Here is a 23,845-nt window from a genome sequence, read left to right on the forward strand (position 1 = left end):
CCATCATCCCCCTCTGTCGGCTCACGGATTTCCCAGGAAGGTCGTCCAGCCTCATCGTCAGAAACCTGGAACATATTTGTATTTATGAGAAAGCATCTGAGTGGTGACCCGTGTCCATACTGTGACGTCTTTCCGGTTAGACAGAACACTGTTCTCTGGGGCAGGGCAGTCTCTTTGAACACAGTGTGCTGAGGTGTATATTAAACCAGAATGCAGCTGGGCCTAGGGGAACGGCTAAAAGGGGGGTACTGGCTATCAAGCAGAAATATGCGTAATTCGGTTGACTACAAACTACTTTTAACATGTGATCTGGCACTCAACTTTGACCCCCATATATAGATGCTGGGGACCCCTCTTGGAGGTGGCTTGCTGTGACTGCCCTGGCCGTAGGTCCCACCTTGACAGTGTGCATCCAAGACCACGGTGGGACTTAAGAGGGAGGAGGGGCTCCTCAACTTCTAAGAAGAGATGAATGAAAATCCAAATGGGTCCCTGGAAAATTATTTGTCCTGTGTATTTACTCGCTCATCATATACTATTGTGCCCAGCACAGGATGTAATGTGAGAGCTGTGGGTGGCTTAGATACGGGTCACAAACACCCCCCTTTAGGGCACTGATGAACTAGTGCTTCAGGGACGGTAGTTATGAAAATAGTGAATACAATGCAAATGTAATATATTCTAATTGAAGCTGCTCTTTACAATACTAATTATGCTTTTATTATACATCCTATGATAATATATTAACGTTAAATTGTCAGACCAACTCATATTCAAATATATTTAATATGGTAAAATATATCATAACTTTAATGTAGTGCAAAGTGGGACACATTTAAATTGGGTGAGTAGAATCATGTGGCACCACTGACTTTACATAATTATCTAAGTAAATATAAACTAATTTTTTAATTAGATTTGGCAACATTCAATTTAGAACTTTAAAGAATCTTTAATGGAGACTTCCAGCTTGTAAAAGTGATACAGGCATAGCTAAGATGCATATTGTTTTATTAATTTCTAACCAGTGCTTACGACCTGAGCATACGGGCATGTATGTAAATGCACAGGGTAATCAGCAAGGCCCGGCTCATTGTTCTGATTCCCTCCACCTTGTCAGGATCTTTTCTAATTTCTTCTTCTTATTGTTTTCTAGAGTAGTTATTCTAAAAGTTATTCTTTAAAAAAAAAAAATAATAATAATAACAAAAACTGTTAGTGAGAGCTCGAACCGTGGCCAAATCAAAATAAACAGTGCATTTAATGACTCAAGAGCCTGAAGTTTCACTGATAATACCTGATTTTAAATTCTTTTTTAGCTTTGCCTGGAAAATATTTCCCAGAGTGTACATGAAAAGTTTTCCCTCAGTATTCCTGATATCTGGTAGGGACACAGGATCATGGCAGGTATTGCCAAATATTCTGGTTAATACTAGCTGTCAGAACAATCTCTAAACCAAGCCAACCCTTCAGTGGCTCAAGTATGACAGTAGTTTATTTCTTCCTTATGTAATGTCCAAAACAAGTGTTGTTTTTATAGTCTTTTAAAAAAATTTAAGTGGAATAAAATTGATATGCAGCATTATATTACTTTCAAATGTCCAACCCAGTGACCCAGTGATTACATATGTCACCAGATGCTTGCGACACCAAGTGGAGTTCCCCATTAGCATCCAAGATGCTATAATATTATTGGTTATATTGTATATGTTGCACTTCCTACTGCCAGGGATCAGTTTAGAAAGAGCATGGGCCCCAGTCCTGACCAACGGGACCCAGAGGCATTCTTCTGGAGACCGTTACAAGCTCTCCCTGTCTTAAAAAGGGACACGAGGAAGGAGCAAGGAACGTGCTCTTTCCTGTGCCCTCTGGTTTGGACCTCGGGGCAGGAGGGGGGGATCCTCATCCCCACTGCGATCCGCATGCTGAGCTGGCCGCTGCTGGGAGACCCTGACGTCACCCCGGACACACTGGAACCCCCATCATGTCCTGACTGCTTGTCACACGCTGCTGACTCAGAATTCTGTCCTTATGGCCCAAAGCAGGAGCTAAAACCATCTCTTCAATTATTTATTCCTGCTGCTCTCCTGCTCCTAAAATGTGAGCTCGCTGAGAGGAGCACCTGGGTCCCTCCTGTGTCGCTGTGGGCCCGCTGCATGGACCGGGTGCGGACACACACTGCGGCAGGCACCTCAGGGCCGGCTCCCGGCATGCACGAGGACGCGGCCCCTCCAGGGCAGAGACTCAGCTCCCGCGTTTCTGGGGTGCTGGCGAGTGGCAGGAGCCCTAAAGCCTTTGCTGGCTCAACAGGCCAGAGAAGCCAGAAGACAGCTGCTTCAGAACAAAACTTAATAGGGTTCACAGATTGACATGGAAAAAAAAAATAACAATGAGCCAAGTCATCACAAGACTATGGTCTGAAGGCACAGGGCACACGTAAAGGGGCCGGGGCCTCTGGCACCAGCTGACAAGGATGTAACAGTGTCTGATGATGGCGCTTCTCACGCAGGTCTGCAAGCTGGGCTGGTCAGTGGGGGGCAGGGGAAGTGGGGCTGGAGGCAGAGGGATGCCCTGGACTCCTCGGGGAGGCGGAAGGGAGAGGAGATGGGGCCCGAGGTCCTCATCCCAATGTCGGGCTGCCTGACCCCGGCTCACGGCCCAAATCGCCCCTGCAAGGGGCCCATGTCAGCCCCCGTCTCCCCTTCCTCCTCCTTCTCCTCCTTCTCCTCCTCTTCCACCTTAAAGGCCTTCGCTGGCCTCTCCTCCCCGACAGTTGTTTCCACTGGGTCTTCATTTCGGTGCCGCTTCATGTGGGCATAGTGAGTGCACATCTTGTCAAACACCCTGAAGAGTCAGCACAGGACACGGGTCAGAGCAGGGGAAGCTGGGCTGAGGGCCCACGGGGACAGGGCCGGCTGTGCGGGTGCATCCGGGGACAGGGCTGGTGCCCACCTCTCACACTCCCCACAGGGAGCGCCTTGGCCCTGGACGCACCCCAGAGGCTCAGGGGTCTGCTTGGGAGCAGCATTTGGGCTGGTGTTGGCCACAGATTGTCCCCTGCAGCTCTCCGTCTCTGTCTTCAACTCAGGGGTTGGATGGTGGTTGCGTCTCTTCTTAGGGCTGGCAGTGGCCTGCAGAAGGGGCAGAAATGACATCAGGGTGCCGACCTTCCACCCTTCTGAGGGAGATGCTTTCCCCTGTGGGGGACCCTTCCCCACCCCGACTGGGTGGCCAGTAGCTGTCCAGACCAGCACTGAACTCCAGTGAGACCCCCTTGCCCCAGAATCCCCTACCTTTGTTTCTGTGGGGTCTGCCTCGGGCAGCTTCCTTTTGACGCTCTTTTTCAGTCCCGGGGCCCGAGAAGATGTAGTAAACCGGACCCTCTTTTTCCAGGTGTAGTAATATTCTACACACTGGGCCACGGACTTTGTCTGGACCTGGTGAAAGAAAACAGCAGCGGGCTTTGGGCACTGCCCCACACGCCCCCTCGCCGTGGGGCCAGTCACTTCCTGAAAGCTGTCCTGGAATGTCTCTCCCCTTGGGCTTGGCACGCCCCTGGGCTACAAGGAGCACAGAAGCACAGAGTCCTGCTGCTGATGAGGGGCTCGGGGACGCCACCGTAGCCAGCACCGTCCAAGCTCTGCACGCTCTCTGAGCCCCAAGTCAGTCCCGGGAGGCCTTCCCTACGGGAAGGTGTACACGAGGGCTCCCTACACAGGCGCTCACTGTGACATCAGGCCTAATGCCGTGCATTTACCAGCTGGGACTCCCTGCAGCAGGCTGCCCTCAGCAGCAGAGACCACAAAGCCTTGGCAGCAGCCAGGCACCGCCCTGCAGTGCAGAGAGAGGAGGCCCACGAGAGGAGGAGGGAGTTTTGAGGGCACAGTCAGATCCTTGGGCATTCAGACCCCACTGTGTGCTCTCCCCCCACTAAGAATGGACCCCATTAATAATAACTTCTGTAAAAGCAAAGCAGAACAGCAATGTTTAATTGCTCTAGGAAGACAATTTCTCAGGAAAATGAAATTGGCCGTTTAAGATGTGGAGCTCACTTCAGAAAATACTTTTCTACATATGAAATTTTTTCAGCTCTGTATACCTTCAAACACTAGGAGCCAGAGTAGTAAATCCTCTGCCTAAGAAATATCACTACGTTAGGAAAAAAAAAACAACTTGGACTTCTGCTTCCAAACAAGATGGAGCAACAGGAGCTACATTGACCTTCCCTTTCAAAACAATGAGAAGAAACAGTCAAAATGTGTGAAATGATGTTTGGGAAGACGCTAGGCAAGCCAAGAACAAGTCTTACTGAGAGACAGAAAGTAAGCTACCAGTCCCTACACACTACACCCTGAGAGAGTTTCCAGGCCACGGCCCGGGGAGAGGGGTCCGGGCAGAGCCAGGTGGGCTTCCTGAGCTGAGATGGGAGGGAGGATTCTGGGGGAACAAGGCGGTGAGAGTTCACAGGACAAGGCAGGACAGGGAAGAGAGCTGCTCAGAGGAAACTTCCAGAGATCTGGGGGGCGCTCCCCTCGAGCGTTCAGCCGTGCTGACCAGCTTGTGCGTATGAGGTGGCCCAAAACTGGGTAAAGAACCGCCAGGAAGATGTAGATGAAAAGGCACTTTCTTGAAAAAGTTCAATGTACCCCTATCATGTGAGCCACTCATTCCTTTCCTAAGTATTTACCGCCCTCCCCGCCACCAACACTACTTGGTCACGTAGAGATTTGAATGTGAATGTTCACAGCAGGTTTATTTTTACTTGCAGATACCTGGAAACCCCGCAGATGTCCCTCAATAGGGGAATGATTAAATGAACTGTGTTACATCCACACAATGGAATACTCCTCAGCAAGAAAAAGGGTCCACACAATAACATGGATGAACCTCAAAATAGTGATGCTGAGTGTAAGAAGCCACACAAGGCAGACAAGCAGTGAACATGCTGCAGGATTGATAGAAAACACTGGTAAATGCAAACTAACTTATAGTGACAGAAAGAAGATAAGGAGGTGATTAGTAACAGGGGTGGTAGGAAAAAGGGATTAACCACAGGGGCAGGAGGAACCTTTTGGGGGTGATGAATGTGTTTCTTATCTTGATCATGGTGATGGTTTTGCAGGTATAAACATGTCAAAACATCAAATCTTACATTTTGGTTACGGGCAGTTTTGTGCATATCAAGTTAAAAGAACAAAAAACATCAGCAGACATTAAGTGTAGTATGTTCACATCCTTTTCTAAATACATGTGTATATGCACATAAGATCTGTATGGGCAAATGCCTGAGGTGCCCAACCAAAGTCAGAGGTCATCATTCAGAAGTAGGATGACCGGGATGGGTGCGGAGGGCTTTGAGCACGTGATGGCATTTCGGTACTGTCTGAAGGTGTTCATATCAATGGCTTTATAAACTACAAGCAGTTTACAGTGTGAACAGCATATCACCCCAATAGTCCCTCCAGCTCTGCCTCGGCTCAGCAGTGTGAGACGAGGCCTTGTCTACACCAGCCCACCCACGTACACCTTACCATCTTGTGTATCAAGGAAAAGTTGTTCTTATGAGCCTGGAATGCCTTATTAAACAGCTCCTTCTCTGTGGGGGTCCAGACGGCTGAACCTATCGGAGAAACAGGAGAGAAAAGGACAGTTCTGCAGCCGCAGCCGTGGCGGAAATGCAGCCTGCCCTTTTTAAAGCTGTCGTTACCGAGTACCAATCATGTACCAAGAAGTCTGTTTTATCTCATACAATCCTTAGAAAAACGTTAGCAGGTTGGGACCAATACTATCCCCACTTTACAGGTGCAATAACAAGGCTTCCATTGGTTAACAGACTTGCCAACGGGAGGCAGGGACCCCCAGTTGCCTGACTCCCAGGCTGGGGTGCTCAGCCACTGCATCTGAGCCCGCCTTCACCTCTCCCTGGCCAGGGGATCCCTTTCCTGGCTGGGCACAGCCCCTGAGGGAACCACTGCACTGGAAGGGGGAAGGGAGGACCCAGCCAGGAGAAAGAGGCACCCACTGAGGTCCCCCGGGAGGAAAAGCCCTTCTGGAAAGGCAGGAGAAGGAAGGCCCTAAGAGCACACCCAGGGGCACAAGCAGAGCCTGCCATCGAGACAGACTGGCTCCCAGGTAGCGGCCGGGCACACCCACTCCCGCAGCCTCGCTCCAGTACCTGCGTAGTGGTAGTCAGCCAGCGGGTGAGTCGGTGGCTTCTGGGGTCCGCTGAGTAGCAAGGTCTCTAGGGCCACCTGGAGCAGGAAGGAAAGCGGGCGTCTTTCTGAGGGAGGGCAGGTGAGGCGGAGGCCTGCCTTCCACCTTTCATTCATTCGAAAAGCACTGACAGGCCCCCCTAACGCCTCCCTCGCTCCAGGGCTACTCAGCGCGTGGTGGGGCTGTGGACTGGCCGCAGCCTGTGAGCTGCAGTGGACATACCCGCTCCGTCACTACGCATACTGCTGAGTGCAGCTGGGGTTTTTCTCAGTGGGGTTTTCTCAACGAAGGAAGCAGTGGCGGATTTATTCCTTCATAGCACTAACCACAAACAATTTTTGAAAACAGATTACCCTTTGTCCGAAATTTAAAATGTAAGCCCCACGGAGCAGGATTTTGTCTCTCTCACCAGTGTAAACCCGATCGGGACGGGCCGTGGAACATGCAGGGCCCATCGCAGAATGAAAACGCAGGCCCCTTTTAGAAAATTCGTTGATTTCAAAAATGGTGGAGGCAGAGCATTAGACCGAGGGGGGCCCCAAAGCCGGGCCTGCCCCAGGACCACAGCACTCATGAGGGCCAACACATGTACTGGTTCCTCGGCTGAGCACCCACTCTGCGCCGCCCACTGCCCTGCAACCTGAGGAAAAGCACAGTTGCCGACACTGACTCCTGGGGCCCTAACTCGGGTGACATGACCTCCCTTCCCACTACTCACAGTGGGACTTTTTATTTTCTAAACTACAGGATTGTGAAGCGGGTCCTTGGAGGAAGCAGATATTTTTGTTGCATCAGGGGTTTTCGTACGTGGGTTTTTAATCAAAAAGATAAAGCTCCATCGATAAACCAGATCAGTGCAGGACCTGAGTCAGTCTACTCGGCTCCGCTCCCCCTGCCCCTGCGATCTCGGAAGAACCTGGTGCTCTGCTGCTGCCCCAGGTAAATGACTGACTAACTGGGCCCCATCTGCACACTTGCCCTACAACTGACAAGGAGAGTAATCCCACAGCCACTGGGGAAAAGGATGGGTGGCCTTTTTCAGTTTTCATGAGCCGCAAAGCCTGCAGATGGCACGTTACATGCACCAGATTCCCAGGCTCAGCACGGCAGGGGCATCCCAGGGACCCGCCACGCCCGCCCCTGCCTCCAGCTCACCGGGACTTCGCCCTGGGCCTCATGCAGGCAGTGCAGAGCGAGCTCCAGGTTGGTGCCCCCTCCTGGCATCGTGCTGGAGCAGGCCAAGTTGCAGAGCTCAGTCACTGTTCCCAGCAAACGTCCCCAGCAGAGCATGAAAGATGGGAGACACAGGGAGTCAGGGAATGCCGGGGAGGAGACGTCCCCAAAAGCACAGAGAGGGGCTCCTTGTCCCTGTCTCCCTCACAGCTCCCTGAAAAGCAGGCCAAGGGAAGGACAAGGAGGAAGGGCAGAAGCGCTGCTCCTGGCACCTGCTCAGGATGGCCTGGCTGGTTACCGCAGAGGAGAATAGGGGGCGGGAGGAGAAGCCCTGGTCCCGCAGCCGGGTGCCGCACCCAGGGATACTGCTTCTTGGTCCCGGTGAGGCCTGGGAGGAGGATCTCCTTGGAGATGGGGGAAGGGGGATACCCTTGGGAATTCGACGCCCATGTCTCAGCCACCTCTATCCTGTGTTTCTCCATTGGTCATCATGTCATCCGATGGCTTCCAGACCAGAGATGCTCCATGTTCCCCGGGCGCGGTCGTAGGACGCTGCTGGAGCTCCGGGATCTCGGCCTGAAACTCGCGACCAATCCGGATGCATCTGAAATGAGGCCACACACAAGACGTCACATGTGACTAAGATGGGAAATAAGACGGAGATGTGTGACATGCCCTGCTCTCAGGCCAGAGCCCTGCTCTGTGGAAACTTCTGTCATCTCCCGGATGCATCTGGGGAGTATTCGCCACCCCTGACAGACATGGACAAGTGTTCTAGATACCGTCCGGCTACACTCCCTTCCTCCAATTTTCTTTATCACCAGGTATCTCCCTCAGGTACCCCTCTGGGGTTCCAGGACAGGGGAGGTGTATGCTGATGGCTGGCATGCTTCTACACCCATGGCCATATCCCTCTAGTCACATTCCATGGATACTCAAGCCTCACATGTGCCATCACCAATTCTACCTAGAACCCTAGGGTCCTGGGCATTTGTTCCCGTGGGCCCAACTATGGGATGCCCAGAAAGAAGAAATATTGGAGGAACTACCCACAAACACCCAGAGAGATCTACAACTTCTCTCCCAGCGAGTAGCTATCCCCCTTGGGAGGAAGGATCTCTGGGGGAACACAAGGAGGGTAAAAATATCCCCATTTTGGAAGGACCCCCAGGTTCTAAGACTGTTCCAACTCACGGTTCAGTGCTGAGCTCTGTGTCATCCTTGATCGCAAAGATGCCAGAAGAGTCATTCACTTGATCTAGAAAACATGCAACACAAAGCTTCAACAAGACTGACTGGAAGAGATGCAGGGTCCCCTTCTGCCTGCCTTTTGTGGAGCAGCTGAAACTAGGGTTTCCAAGATTGCAAGGTCGGGAGCTCCCTCAGAAAACTAAGAATAGAACTACCGTATGATCCAGCAACCCCACTAGTGGGTATAGACCCAGAAGGACTGAAATCAGGCTCCCAAAGAGACACCTGCACTCCCATGTTCACTGCAACGTGATTCGTACTAGCTAAGATGTGGAGACAACCAAGATGCCCATCGACATATGAATGGGTAAAGAATGTGTGGTTTATACATACAATGGAACCCTACTTAGCATTGAAAAAAGGAAATTTTGCAATATGCAACAGCATGGATGAACCCCTTGAGAACATTAAATGAAATAAGCCAGTCACAGAAAGAGAAATACTGCATGAATGCACTTAACATGTGGTATCTTAAACAGTCAAATCCGTATAACCAAAGGGTGGAATGGTGGTGGCCAGGGTTAGCGTCGCGGGAAATGGGGAGTTACTAACCAAGGAATGTAAAGTCTCAGTTAAGCAAGATGAATAAGCTGTGTATCAGAAGCTCTACTTGGAGGGCTCTACTCCAGGGAGGTGCAGCCAGGGACACAGGGTGTCCCTCTCCTCACACCTCTCATGCGTAAAGAGCTAAAGGAAGGTACAATGAAAAATGCTCATCAAAGAGAGAATACTATTAAGAGGGAGAAGTTGTTTTTGTTTTTAAAGAACCAAATGGAAATCTTGGAGTTAAGAACAATAACCAAAATGTAGATTTGAGCTGGCAGAAGTAACCAGCAGCCAACTTAAAGCTAGATCCATGGAGATTATGGATTTTGGAGAACAGAGAGAAAAATAAATGATTGAAGGAAAATGAAGAGCCACAGCGAAATGTGGGGCACCAATAAGTATAGCAACACGTGTAATGGGAATACAGGGAGTGGAGAAAGGAACAGAAAAATATTTAAAGTATTTAATGGCAGAAAATGCCCAAAGTGTGATGAAAAAACAATACATACATCCAAGAAACTCTATAAACTCCAAGTGGCATAAACACAAAGAACTCTCCATCTGGGCACATCATAGGCAAAATACTGAAAGCCAAAGATAAAGAACTTGAAAGCAAAAAGAGAAAAATAACGTGACATACATGCACACTATAGTAAGACTAACAGCTGACTTCTCATCGGACATGATAGCAGTTGGAAGGCAGTGGGACATGATCTCATTGCTGGAAGTAAAAGCTCAACCAAGAATCTTATATCCAGCAAATTACCTTTCAAAAATGAAGTTGGGAAAAGACATCCTTAGGTAAATAAAAACTGAGGAAACTTGTTGCCAGCAGACCTGTCTTACAAGGAACATTAAGGGGAGACAATTATTCAGCCATGAAAAGAAATGAAGTTCTGATATGCACAACATGGGTGAAACCCTAAGTTTTCGTGCTAACTGGAAGAAAACACAAAGAAGCACACATTGTATGATTCCCACTTCTATGAAATGTCCAGAAGAGCCGAGCCTGGAGGACAGAAAATTCATTCGTGGTTTCCTACGGCTGGGGACAGGGTCGGGAGGTGGGGAACAAGAGTGACTGCTGAGCACAGGGCTTCCTTGGCACATGATGAAAATATCAGAAAGTTGATGGTAGCAATGGTGGCACAGCTCTGTGAATATGCCAACCACCACTGTGTTGTGTATTTTAAAGGGATGAATTGTATGACATGTGAATTACACCTCCACAATGAAAAAAATACTATAGGAAGTTCTTCAGACTGAAAGAGAAAATGACATGAGATAGTAATCTGAATCCAAAGAAACAAAAAACACTGGTAAATGTACGTATATAGGTAATTATGAAAGTCAGTATAATTGCATATTTTTCTCTTTTCTTGCCTTAAAAAGTAATTGCATAAAACACTACTTTTATAGGCCTGTAATTTATAAACATATATATGACGACTATAGCACAACAAAGGGGAGATGCATTGGAGTAAGGAAATAGCCCTCCATACAGTCACTCAAATGCATAGGAATCAATGAAGAGATGAGAAACACTAGCTAAAAATGTTACATAACAAACTGTATAAATATTCCTTGCATTCCCTTACTCTCTCAGTTTCCGTTACATAAAATGAAATTGTATAGTATAAGAATTGATGAATTGCTGGGTTTATACACACACACACATACATATATAGGTACATATAAATAACTAGAGCCAGAGGGTTCGGAGAAATAGAGCTGTGTAGGCGTAATGTTCCCTTTTTTCACTGTAAGTGACGGGAAGGACAGGGAGGAAGGGCTGAAACCCTGCTCCTGGCACCTGCTCAGGATGGCCTGGCTAGTTACTACATGAGGAGAATGGGGGGGTGGGAGGAGAAGCCCTGGTCCCACAGCCGGGTACCCCACCGAGGGTTACTGCTTCCTGGTGCAGGTGAGGACTCGGAGGAGAAAGTCCTTGGAGATGAGGGAAGGGGGGGTACCCTTGGAAATTTGGCCCCCATGTCTCAGCCACCTCTATCCTGTGTTTGTGGATGACTCAACACATCATCCGATGGCTTCCAGACCAGAGAAGCTCCGTGTTCACCGGGCGCAGTCGTAGGGCGCTCCTGGAGCTCCGGGATCTCGGCCTGGAACTTCTTTCCTATCCTGATGCGCCTGAAATGAGGCCACACACAAGACATACACATGTGACTAAGATGGGAAATAAGACGGAGATGTGTGACGTGCCCTGCTCTCAGGTCACAGCCCTACTCTGTGGAGACCTCTGTCATCTCCCGGATGCATCTGCTGAGTATTTGTCACCCCGGAAAGACATGGACAAGTGTTCTAGATACCGTCCAGCTACACTCCGTTCCTCCAATTTTCTTTATCACCAGGTTTCTCCCTCAGGTACCCCTCTGGGGTTCCAGGACAGGGGAGGTGTATGCTGATGCCTGGCATGCTTCTACACCCATGGCCACATCCCTCTAGTCACATTCCATGGATACTCAAGCCTCACATGTGCCATTACCAATTCTACCTTTAACCCCAATGTCCTGGGCATTTGTCCCCGTGGGCCCAACTGTGGGATGCCCAGATAGAAGGAATATTGGTTGAACTTCCCACATACACCCAGAGAAATCTACCACTTCTCTCCCAGAGAGAAGCTAATGCCCCTGGAAGGAAGGAGCTCTGGGGGAACACAAGGAGGGTAAAAATATCCCCACTTTTGTAGGACCCCCAGGTTCCACGTCTATTCTAACTCACATTCGAATGCGGGGCTTGGTGTCATCCTTGATAACATGGCTGGCAGAAGAGTCATCCACTTGATCTAGAAAACACGCAACAGAAAGCTTCAGGAACACTGACTGGAAGTGATGCAGGGGCCCCTTCTGCCTGCCTTTGTAGAGCAGCTGAAAGCAGGGTTTCCAAGATTGCAAGGTCGGGAGCTCCCTCAGAACACTAACAATAGAACTACCATATGATCCAGCAGCCCCACTAGTGGGTATTGACCCAAAAGGATGGAAATGAGGCTTTCAAGGAGACACCTGCACTCCCATGTTCACTGCAACGTGATTTGCAATAGCTAAGATGTGGAAACAACGAAGATGCGCAATGACATATGAATGGGTAAAGAATGTGTGGTTTATACATACAATGGAACCCTACTTAGCATTTAAAAAAGGAGATTTTGCAATATGCAACAACATGGATGAACCCCTTGAGAACATTAAATAAAATAAGCCACTCACAGAAAGAGAAATACTGCATGAATGCACTTAACAAGTAGATCTAAATAGTGAAATCCATATAACCAAAGAGTGGAATGGTGGTGGCCAGAGTTAGGGTTGTGGGAAAGGGGGAGTTACTAACCAAGGAGTGTAATGTCTCAGTTAAGCAAGATGAATAAACTGTGTATCAGGAGCTCTACTTGGAGTGCTCCACTCCAGGGAGGTGCAGCCAGGGACACAGGGGGTCCCCCTACTCCCACCTCTCATGCCTAAAGAGCTAAAGGAAGTTACAATGAAAAATGCTCATCAAAGAGAGAATACTATTAAGAGGGAGAAGTTGTTTTTGTTTCTAAAGAACCAAATGGAAATCTTGGAGTTAAGAACAATAACCAAAATGTAGATTTGAGCTGGCAGAAGTAACCAGCAGCCAACTTAAAGCTAGATCCATGGAGATTATGGATTTTGGAGAACAGAGAGAAAAATAAATGATTGAAGGAAAATGAAGAGCCACAGCGAAATGTGGGGCACTAATAAGTACAGCAACACGTGTAATGGGAATACAAGGAGTGGAGAAAGGAACAGAGAAATATTTAAAGTATTTAATGGCAGAAAATGCCCAAAATGTGATGAAAAAACAATACATACATCCAAGAAACTCTATAAACTCCAAGTAGCATAAACACAAAGAGCTCTCCATCTGGGCACATCATAGGCAAAATACTGAAAGCCAAAGATAAAGATCTTGAAAGCAGAAAGAGAAAAATAACGTGACATACATGTACACAATAGTAAGACTAACAGCTGACTGCTCATCGGACATGATAGCAGTTGGAAGGCAGTGGGACAACATGATCTCATTGCTGGAAGTAAAAGCTCAACCAAGAATCTTACATCCAGCAAATTACCTTTCAAAAATGAAGGTGGGAAAAGACATACTTAGGTAAATAAAAACTGAGGAAACTTGTTGCCAGCAGACCTGTCTTACAAGGAACATTAAGGGGAGACAATTATTCAGCCATGAAAAGATATGAACTTCTGATATACACAACATGGGTGAAACCCTAAGCTTTCATGCTAACTGGAAGAAAACACAAAGAAACACACATTGTATGATGCCCACTTATACGAAATGTCCAGAAGAGCCGAGCATGGAGGACAGAAAATTCATTCGTGGTTACCTACGGCTGGGGACAGGGTCGGGAGGGGGGAACAAGAGTGACTGCTGAGCACAGGGCTTCCTTGGGACATGATGAAAATATCAGAAAGTTGATGGTAGCAACGGTGGCACAGCTCTGTGAATATGCCAACCACCACTGTGTTGTGTATTTTAAAGGGATGAATTGTATGACATGTGAATTACACCTCCACAATGAAAATCAATACTGCAGGAAGTTCTTCAGATTGAAAGAGAAAATGACGTGAGATAGTAATCTGACTCCAAACAAACAAACAAAAAACACTGGTAAATGTACTCATATAGTTAATTATAAAAGTGAGTATAATTGCATATTTTTCTCTTTTCTTAATTGACTTAAAGAGTAAATGAATAGAACACTACTGTTATAGGCCTGTAGTTTATATACATGTATATGACAACAGCAGCACAACAAAGGGGAGATGCATAGAAGTAAAGAAATAACACTCCATACAGTAACTCAAGTCCACAGGAATAAATGAAGAGATGAGAAATGGTAACTACAAATTTTATATAACAAACTACAGAAAGAATGCTTGCTTTCCTTAATTCTCTCAGTTCTCGTTCCATAATACAAATCCGTATAATCTAAGAATTAATGTATTGCTGGGTTTATACACCCACACACATACATATATTATGTAGATATATAAATAATAAAAGCAAAAGGGTTAGGAGAAATGGAGCTCTATAGGAGTAGCATTTCTGTATTTCACTTTAAGTTATATACATCTGAACAGATTATGATGACATTAAGATGTAATTTTACGTCATAGAGGAACCACTAAGAAAGGACTAAGAAAAACATGAAAAGCTAAAGGAATTAAAACGTTACAATAGAAAATACTTAATACATAAGTAAGCCTGCATAGAGGAACAGAAGGAGGAAAAGGCGAGGGACATACAGAGAATGAAATGCATGATGTCAAATGTAAACCTCCCTATATCAATGTAACATCAAATGACACTGGATTGAATAAACCAATCAAAATGCAGAGTTTGTCACATTAGATAAAAAATGTATGATCCCACTAATATTATCTATAGGAAACATGGTTTATTTTAAAAAACACAAGCAGTTTGAAAATACAAGGACAGAAAATATATACCAAGTAAACAACCTTAAAAGAGGCAGAATGGTGCTGTTAGGCTACTTAGACTTTAAAACAGAAAAACCTAGAGATTATGATAAAACTATTGCAGTGATGATAAATAACATTGTAGTCATATCATGAGAAAAACAATCACACCATCAGGGAGTTATGACAATTATAAGCATATATGCACCTAAAAACAGAGTCCAAAAATACATGAAGCAGAAACTGACACAATTGAGTATGAAATACACAATTCAAAACAATAGTTGGAGAATTCATACTTGCAGTAGTGGACAGGACAACCACACGGGATAAAACAAGACACAGGAACATTTTTGGTGCGTTCCACCCAACATCAGTAGAATATATTCTTCTCAAGTGCACATGGGACATTCTTCAGGACAGAACATATTCTAGCTCATAAAACATATCTCAGTAAACTTGAAAGGACCAACGTAATACAAAGCATGTTCTGTGACTACAGTAGAATTACATTAGAAATCAATAAAAGGAGACAGTTTGGAAAATTCACAAATATGTGGAAATAAAACAACACACTCTTCAATAATCAGTGTATTTAAGAAGAAATCAAAAGAGAAATAAGGAAATATTTTGAGATAAAGGAAAGAACATAACATACTAAAACTTATGGAATGTGGCTAATGCACTGCTCCAAGGGAACTTATAGCAGTAACTGTCCATATTAAAAAAGAAGAAAAATCTAAAATCACTATGGTCAGTTGATTTCCACAAAGGTGCCACACCAGCTCAATGGGGGAAAGAATAATCTCTTTAACACGCGGTGCTGCAACAACTGATATCCCCATGAAAAGAATGAATTTAGACTCCTACCTCACGTAATATAGAAAAGGTAACTTAACATTGATCCAAGACCTAAATGTAAGAGTTAAAATCATAAAGCTCTTAGAAGAAAAAGGAGTAAAAGTCAGCATAATTGCATATTTCTTCTCTTTTCTTAACTGACTTAAAGTGACTTTTGGTCAGGGAAAACCGTAGATACAACACCAAAAGCACAAGTGACAAAAAATAAAAACTCTTGTACCACAAGTGCCATAAATAAAATGAAAATACAAGACATGATACAGGAGAGAATTCCCAAATCACATATGTAATAAGGGACTTGCATACAGAATATAAAGGGAGCTCTTACAACTCAGTAATACAAAGATAATAACTCGATTTTAAAAAGGGGCAAAGGATCTGAATAGTCATTTCTGAGAAAATACACAAATGGACAATAAGCACATGGGAAGATATCAACATCATTAGCCATTGGAGAAATACACATCAAAACCACAGTGAGATACCTTATGCCCACTAGGAGAGTTATAATTGAAAAAGCTAAGAATCGTTGATAAGGATGTGGAAAATTGGAACTTGCGTGCAATGTGCATGGAAATTTATTCCCATGGCTCAGCCATTTTGGGAAACAGTCTGGTAGTTCCTTCAACTGTTAAATATAGTTACCCGGTGAGCCAGCAATTCCACTCCTAGGCATAAACTCAAGACAAATGAAAACCTTTGTCCAACAAAAACTTGTATGTGAATGTTCATAACAGCATTATTCACAGTAATGAAAAGATGGAAACAGCCAAAATACCCATCAGCTATAAATGGATAAAATGTTGTGTATCCACGCAACGGAATATTATTCAGCCATAAAAAAGGATTGAAGCACTGTATATGCTGTAACATGGATGAACTTTGAAAACATTATGCTAAATGAATAAACTAAAGACCAAATGTCACATACTGTATGATTCCAATTACATGCAATGTCCAGAGTAGGTGCATCCAAGATGATTAGAGATGATCAGTGGTTGCCCAGGTCTGGGGAGACGGGGGCTGTGGGGGTGGGGGGGTGACTGCTAATGGATACAGTGCTGCTTCTGGGGCGATGAAATTGCTCTAAAATTACATAGTGCGACGGATGCACAACTCTGAATTTACTAAAACACACTGTATACTTTAAATCGGTGATTCATATGGTATGTGAATTATGTACCAATAAAGCTGCTAACAAAATTTTTCGAAAGGACAGGCAGAAGGGTGGTCAGGCTAAATGGCCTCTATATTTTCCTTCCGCCTGTAAAATTCTCAGGACCTAGAAGGCTGCTGGTTCCACATGGCCTGGGATACCTGTGAGCAGCCACGGGTCGCCCAGGCCAGACACAGCCGCAGGCCAGAGAGAACGCCTGGACCAAATGCTCCACGTCAAGGTGGATCTGGCCCATCGCAGGCCTGCCGTGTGATGGTCAGAGATGACAGGCCCCAGCGTCACTCACCAAGCTCAGTACTGATGAGTTTGTCAGGAACAGCCTGAGTGGACATGGAACAGAGAGTGCTGGAATCCAGCCCAGACCCCTCCTGGATGGGGCTGAGCACCGGGGATGGTGTATCGGGAGAGCGCGGGCACAGTCCCTGCAGGGAGTGGTCCACCAGGAGCACCGGAGACCGCAGGCAGCTCTGGTGGCCTTCTTCAGGGCCCGGCCCCCCAGAGGCAGAAGGGGCGGGAGGCAGGAACGATGCCTTGGGCTGCGGGCGCTTTCTCCGCTTTCTGGGCTGGCTGGTCTCCTCCCCATCTCTCTCCTCCTGGTCTCCGTCCTGTCCCTGGAGAAGAGAATTCAAAGCCACAGGGGGGTGACTTGGGGCCACATGTGCACAGCTCTGTCTTCAAGGGGGTGCAAGCACCGGCAAGGGCACTGCCCACAGAGCCAGAGGGCAACGTAACACCCAACACCCTTGTCCGAGCTGGGCTCAGCAAGGGAGCCGAGCGCGGCCACCACACCCGAGCCAGACCCCAGATTCTCGGCCTGGATGGATGATGCCGGAAGCTTCCTCATGTGCCCACCCCCCAGGGAGAAGCCCTGATACAAAGGGTTTTGGAGATGTATGAGGCCAGCGTCAAGTTGGTACAATGACTGGCACTTAGAGATGGGGCCGGAGATGGAGTACGACAAAATGGAAAATGACCGCAGCTCCATGAGATGGACAAGCGGATCTGTGAACCCTGTCGCCCGCCTGGAGGGGGCTTCTCCAGGTGGGACCCTCCAGTACAGGCTGCAATGGCTGATCCCGTGAACTTACATCTCTTACCCACCTCCACACAATCTCCCCTCTTTCTGCCAATCTTACTGCTCAGCATTCCCCAGGTCTCAGCTCTGACCCCCTCCTCCAGGAAGTCCTCCGTGACCTCCTCAGGCAGGGTCTCTGGTGTCCCCTCAGTCCCTCTGCTCCCCCTCCCAGCACAGCCCAGTCTGAGTCCTCACTGCCTAGCATGGGTTCTTCTACTCGCATGGACTGGGAGCCCCAAGAGGCCAGGCTGGGGCCATCCCTGTCACCACGGTGTCCTCAGTACTGCCCCCACAGGGCCGGCCCAGAAGGTGAATGAATGAATGAATGAATGTGCAAGACAAGCTGTTCTAGAGAGAAGATTTTTTACGGTGCACTTGGTTTGGGCTCTGCCCATGTCTTCCACTGCCAGGTTGTGCAGGAAGCAGTGGGAAGAAAGTGGACCAACCAGCACCCAGCTTGGTTGTGCTCCCCGGGGTCCGGCTCACTGGGCCCAGAGGCATCCCCAGAGGAGCTGTGCTCATGCCGTCTGGGGGCTTCATGGCTCCTGGGGTCTCTGTGCCTCCACCTCCACCCTCGGCGCCTGACTCAGAGACTTGAAAATCTCTGTGCCTGACACCTAAACACAGGAAGAGATGGCAGAGTAAGAGTAACCGTAGGCAGGCGGCAGAGAGGCTGCTCCAGGCTCAAGCGCCGGCCTGCCCCCCAGAGCAGCGCAGCCTGACCCCTGGTCCCTGCCCAGGCTTCCCTGGGAGGGTGCCTCCATCCTGAGACCATGACACCCAGCCACTGACTCCCTCCCCCAAAGCCTGTGAGCGCCCTGCGAGCACAGAACCTACTGCGCGCGCCCCTTCACCTGCTGGTCCTGGTTCCCTCGAGGTGGCAGCCACTGGTCGTTGGGAAAACACGTGTGGCTGGTCAGCCCCTCCTGTGTGTGAAACATCTGGCTGCAGTTCTTGCAGACACACGTGCTCCTTGGCTCTGCCCAGTCTGCAGGGCCTCCGTTTTGCTGGTTACTGTGGAGAGACACGGCAGGGGGAAGAACTGGGGAAGGGGACTCCACCCCTGGATTCTCTGTTTTCTTCTAAGTCTGATCCACTGACAACTCTCGATGAATCCCCAGAAATGGAGACGATACCCCCTTCCTTCATGGCCTGGCGGGCACCTCTTCAGGGCTGAATCATCCAGAGCTCACTCGCCAAAGGCCAGCACATAAAAGCCCCCAGAAGACTCCCGAGGGGTTGAGCCCCCAGGCCCGGCAGGGAGGGGCTTCTGAACTTACCATCCGCCTGCCGTGCTCTCCTCCTTCACTGGATCGGGGAGCTGGTAGGTATTTCCACCCTGAGGATGAAAAGACATCTGAGCCAACATATCAAAAATGAGGCAGATGCAAGGACTACAACTACAAAGTGCTGAGAAGACAACACAGGTGTGGCTCCTTGACCTTGGATTAGGCAGTGCTTTCTTGGATGACACAGAAAGAGAACAAACTGGACTCATCAAAACTTAAAACTTCCCTGCATCAAGGGACACCATCAAGAAAGTAAGAACCCACAGAATGGGAGAAAATCATTACACGTTATGCATCTCATAACGGCCTTGTATGTACAAAACAGAAAGAACTCTTACAGCTCAACAAAAGTCAAATAATCCAGTTGAAAAATGGGCAAAGGATATGAACAGACACCAAATCGAAGAAGACATGAATGGCCGATAAGCACATGAGAAGATGCTCAGCACCACCAGCCGTTAGAGCCTCGTGAGTCCGACCATGATGGGGCAGCACCTCACACCCACTAGAACGGCCATGGTAAAAAAAAAAAATTGGACAATAGCAAGTGCTGATGAGGCTGTGGAGAAACCGGAGCCCTCGTCCCCCGAGGATGGGGATGTGAAAGGGCGCAACTGCTTTGGAAAAGCCTGGCAGCTTGTGAGATGGTTAAGCACAGAGCTACCCCATGAACTAATTATCCCACCCCTAGGACATTCCCAAGAGAAATGAAAATGTATGTCCCCACAAAAACTGGTACGAATGCTCACAGAAGCACTATTCACAATGGCCAAGTGGAAACAACCCAAATGGCCACCAACTGATGAATAAATAAACAAAATGCGATGTATCCACACAATGGAGTATTATTCATACATAAAAAGGAGCGAAGCCTGTCATATGCTACAACATGAGTGAACTTTGAAAACATTATGCTGAGTGGAAGAAGGCAGACATGGAAGGCCACAGTGCATGATTTCAATTATATGAAGTGTCCAGAGCAGGCAAATCCATAGAGACAGAGGTAGATTCATGGTGCCAGGGGCTGGAAGGCTATGGGGAGACCTGGGGGCACAACTAAGGGTGTGGGCTTAATTTCTGGGGTGATGAAAAATGTTGTGGAAAAAGTGGTAATGGTTGCACAACCTTTGTTAGTATACTAAAAATCACCAGATGGTGTGATTTAAAATGGTCAATTAGATGGCATATGGATATTAAAGCTGTTTAAAAAACAAGAGGATGCAGCTGTCAGGTGCTAGACGTGAGCACGTCGCAAAGAGTAGCGGCTGACCGCCTGGCACCCAGGTCCTCGTGGCCACCACCTGGGCAGGAACCAGGCTAATGCTGCACAAGTGCTGACACATGTGGGCACCCCTGCCCCACGGCCAGAGATGGCATCTCATGCAGGAATACTGAGGGGGAAGGAACTCTACCTTTATATCCTCTGGAGAATTTGAGGGGCAAACCCAGAAGGAAGAGATGGGCAAAAGGAGGGCAAGCAGAAAAAACTCAGTGAGGAAAGGTGACACAGGGCGTCCCAGCGACTTGCAATGCCTTCATCCTGGCTTTTTTGCAGGGAAGGTTGGTGGGGGGCCATGATGTCTCTGAACCTTCACTTCCCCTCTGTAAAACTGGGTCTGAGGACTCACGGGCACTAAATAAAATGTCTGGACACTCAGAAATTCAGAAACAAGTGATGAGTGAGTCTCTCATCTCACAGCATAAAGTCAGGTACCTGGGTCCTGCTGGGTATCATCAGCTTGGACTTTGAGTCCTGCGGGGTGTCCACCGAAGGCCTGGCCAACGAGAAGGAGGCCATGGCCACCTGGCTGGGAGAGGCCGCACAGTGCGTATCCATTTTCACCTTCTCCTTCTGGAAGTCCAAGAAACATTGGGCCCACATGTTGCCAGAGAAGAGCCTGCGGCCTCTGCCCCGGGAGCAGGCCAGGCCCTTCGCACCTTTCATGGCCCCCGAGGCCAGGCCATTCTCCACCTGGGCCTGCTTCTCTGGGAGCTGGGCTCCGGCAGGATTGTCCCCACCCAGCTGGGTCTGCCATGGGCCCCCTGTGGGGAGGATGTCCCCCAGGTCTAAGGGCCCTTTCGTGGATCTCAGCTGCTTGGCCAGAGAGGAGATGTCTGGGTCCCCGGGGGGTTCCCATGGTGCAGGGGCCACTTTTGGTCCCCCCTTCGTGTCCCGTCGATTGCTGCCGGGCAAGGCCTCCCAGGGGAAGGCGGGAGTGGTTTTTCTCTTGTGGGGCGGGGATCCCTCTGGCTCTGGGTTTGCAGGGCCAGGATGGAAGGAGTCAACTGTGGGTGCCAGGGGTGGGGGCTGGTGTGGCCGCAGCCCCTGCAGTGGCTTCAGCGCAGCCTGCTTGCCCTCAGGCGCAGCATGCTGGGAGGAGGCCACAGCCACCTGGGAGCCAGAGATGCACACCGGGGACTTGGTGATCATCTGGAACACCTGCATCTGCCCTGGACTCACCAGACACTCCCGCGACTTCAGGAACAACTGCCCGGAGAGCGGCGTCGTGTTGTCAGATGACAGCCCGCAGGAGTCGCTGTCAGAATCGCTCTTCTTGGAAGCCCTGGTGTCCCCTTCCTGGCCGGCATATTCAGGACCATGTGAGGCCTCCCCAGGTGCCTTCAGGTCGGTGGGGGGGAGGGGCAGTGCATCCTCCAGACTGCGGCCACCGCTGGGCGAGCGCTCCCCCGTCAGGGAGGTGCTGCTGGGCCTGGGCCCAGCCTCGGAGAACTCCTGAGGGGACACAGAAGTGGGCTTCTGGATGGCAAACACATCATTCCCTTCGCTCTCGGGGCAGCCTGGCAGGTTCTGGAGCCACTGGAGGTTGTGGTTTGAAGGCTCGGCACTGGCAGGCACTGCCTGGCCTTGGAACAGAGGCAGGCCGGCCGGCAGGGTCCCACCCTCCTGCCCGCTCTCCAGGGTGGGTGGTAGCTGGGGTGGCCGCTCCGACTCAGCTGGGTCTGCACCACCATTCTCTGCTTCCCTGGAGTGAATGGCTGTGAACCCAGCGGCGGGCTCCTTCCACAGGGGGTGACACTCCTCCGGGACATCAGTGCCCAGGGTCCCTGGGGCCGCTGGGGTGCAGGGGTAGGGCCCCAGTGAGGGTGGGGAGGGACAGGCTGTGTTTTTCCCTTCCCCGTCATCTGAGGGCCCTGCCAGGACCGGGCCGAGAGAAGAGATCTCCTGGTGGACCGTGCTACTTACAATAGAGCGCAGGGGCTCTCGGTTGGGCAAAAAGGGGCCTGGGGACCTGGCTTCTGGAGGCACCAGGGACCGCAGGCCATCCGCAGCAGGCTGGCCGGCCACCTCATGGGCAGGAGAGGAGTCCCCACAGGCTTCTTCCTTGGGGGGGGCCTCCTTCAGGATGCACAAGCCGTGCTGGACCTGGTAGTGCCGGCGCAGGGAGTGGTCCTCACAGTAGCTCTTGCTGCAGCCCTGCTCCATGCACGCAAAGGGCTTGGTCTGCTGGTGGGTGAGCATGTGCCTAGTCCTGGAGTCACACACGAAAAGGGAGTCAGAGGTCACTGGGGCTCAGCCTCCCACTGCAGGGTCCCGAGCCTGACTCCCTCAACAGTGCTCCCAAGGGGCAGTGGAGCTCAGAACCACAGTTCAGAGCCTGTACTCAGCCCCCAGCTAAGGTCAAAGCTTCTGGAAGGGGTACCCCTCTCCCTCACCGTTAAGCAAACCCCTTCTCTGAGAGAAAAATCAACAGAAGGCAGGCCAGAGTTGCCCAGAATGGGTTCCCAAGGAACACCAGCCCTCCAGAGTGGCTCCCTGAGGACAAGGGCTCAGCTAGCAAGTCAGTCCCGACAGAGCACCATGTGCTTCTTGGAGGTTCACGGGAGCAAATGTAAAAGCCACATAGCAGGTAGATCGATAGAGGGTCATCTGCTTAACCTGCCCTGTCTCTGAAACATAGTTGCCCACAGGACTGTTTTTTGCAATAGTCCCTCTTAGCACCCTCAAGAACCAAGTTTTGCAGAATACATTTGAGGAAAAGTTCATTTGGGGAGCATCCTGCCTTTGACAAAGGAGTCTTTCCCCTACCATAGAATTCCTATAAGGAGACAGCTGCCTGAAACCCCCCACAGGAAAAAATGCAATTTACAGATGCCCAATCAGAACATTCTAGAAAACAGTCAAATGTGCCTCCTATAAAATAAATGAATACAAATATGTCCTATGTTTATGTCATTCTTATGTCTACATTAATAACATAAACAGATGAGTAAATACCCTCCATGTTCCCAGCAGCCCTACTCCGGACAGTGCTAATAATGCGGCACATGGGGCGTGTCTGATAAATGACAGAGCCCTTCCCCAAAGGGTGGCCCTGGCCTCCATTGGAGGAGACTGGCAGAGACCCAATCCCCAGCTCCCCTGTTAATCGGTCTGTGACATGAGCAAATCGCTGCCTTTCCCTGGGGGGTGCTTGGCGAGAGGATGAGTTGGAAGGGGGGTCAGTCAAAGCCCCGTGGGAAGGCCAGGAGCGTATAAAATGCCATGGACTGCCCTCTCCCACTTGCCAGTCTCTTGGTTTGAGGAAGTCTGTCTGTCCTTCCTCACTAGCAAGAAAAGCTTATCATTTAAGAGACATTAGGAACAAAAGGAATTCTGCTCCAGACTCCTAATGGGCTTTCTTTTAAAATCAAGGGTTACAAAAACATAAATCAGGAGTTAAAAAAGAGAGATGAGTTAATGTGCCGTTGCCCCATTCTGGGCACAGGGATTTTGCAATCTCTCATGCCCTGTGGAGTCCCGGTACATGTGCCTCATATAAAC

At 49.0% G+C, this 23,845-nt stretch overlaps 2 protein-coding genes across 6 annotated transcripts in view; one reads left to right on the plus strand and one right to left on the minus strand.

Moving 5' to 3' along the window:
* The window catches only part of LOC140847184 (uncharacterized), a 53,275-nt gene extending 31,715 nt beyond the window's left edge, over window positions 1–21,560 (plus strand). For 2 of the 5 annotated variants that reach the window (XR_012126904.1, XR_012126901.1), the window contains 3 exons: window positions 4,769–4,969; window positions 6,961–7,152; window positions 7,898–9,622. The gene's annotated coding sequence lies outside the window, so the exon portion shown is untranslated. Of the gene's footprint in view, window positions 1–4,768; window positions 4,970–6,960; window positions 7,153–7,897; window positions 9,623–21,423 lie in introns of those variants that run through there. The other 3 variants (XR_012126902.1, XR_012126907.1, XR_012126908.1) reach the window with 3 other exon arrangements.
* Window positions 133–23,500, minus strand: LOC140847130 (zinc finger protein 541-like). Its single transcript, XM_073226364.1, has 10 exons — window positions 20,760–23,500; window positions 18,628–18,787; window positions 16,985–17,309; window positions 8,581–8,644; window positions 7,900–7,990; window positions 7,685–7,790; window positions 7,369–7,472; window positions 3,294–3,560; window positions 2,953–3,131; window positions 133–2,844 (listed from the first exon to the last, which is right to left on the minus strand). The coding sequence occupies exons 1-10, from the start codon at window positions 22,541–22,543 to the stop codon at window positions 2,652–2,654; spliced, it is 3,273 nt and encodes a 1,090-aa protein (XP_073082465.1). The 5' UTR covers window positions 22,544–23,500; the 3' UTR covers window positions 133–2,651.
* Window positions 23,501–23,845: the final 345 nt, after the last annotated feature.

Source organism: Manis javanica, chromosome 17 (assembly GCF_040802235.1).
Source record: "Manis javanica isolate MJ-LG chromosome 17, MJ_LKY, whole genome shotgun sequence".
NCBI lineage: Eukaryota > Metazoa > Chordata > Mammalia > Pholidota > Manidae > Manis > Manis javanica.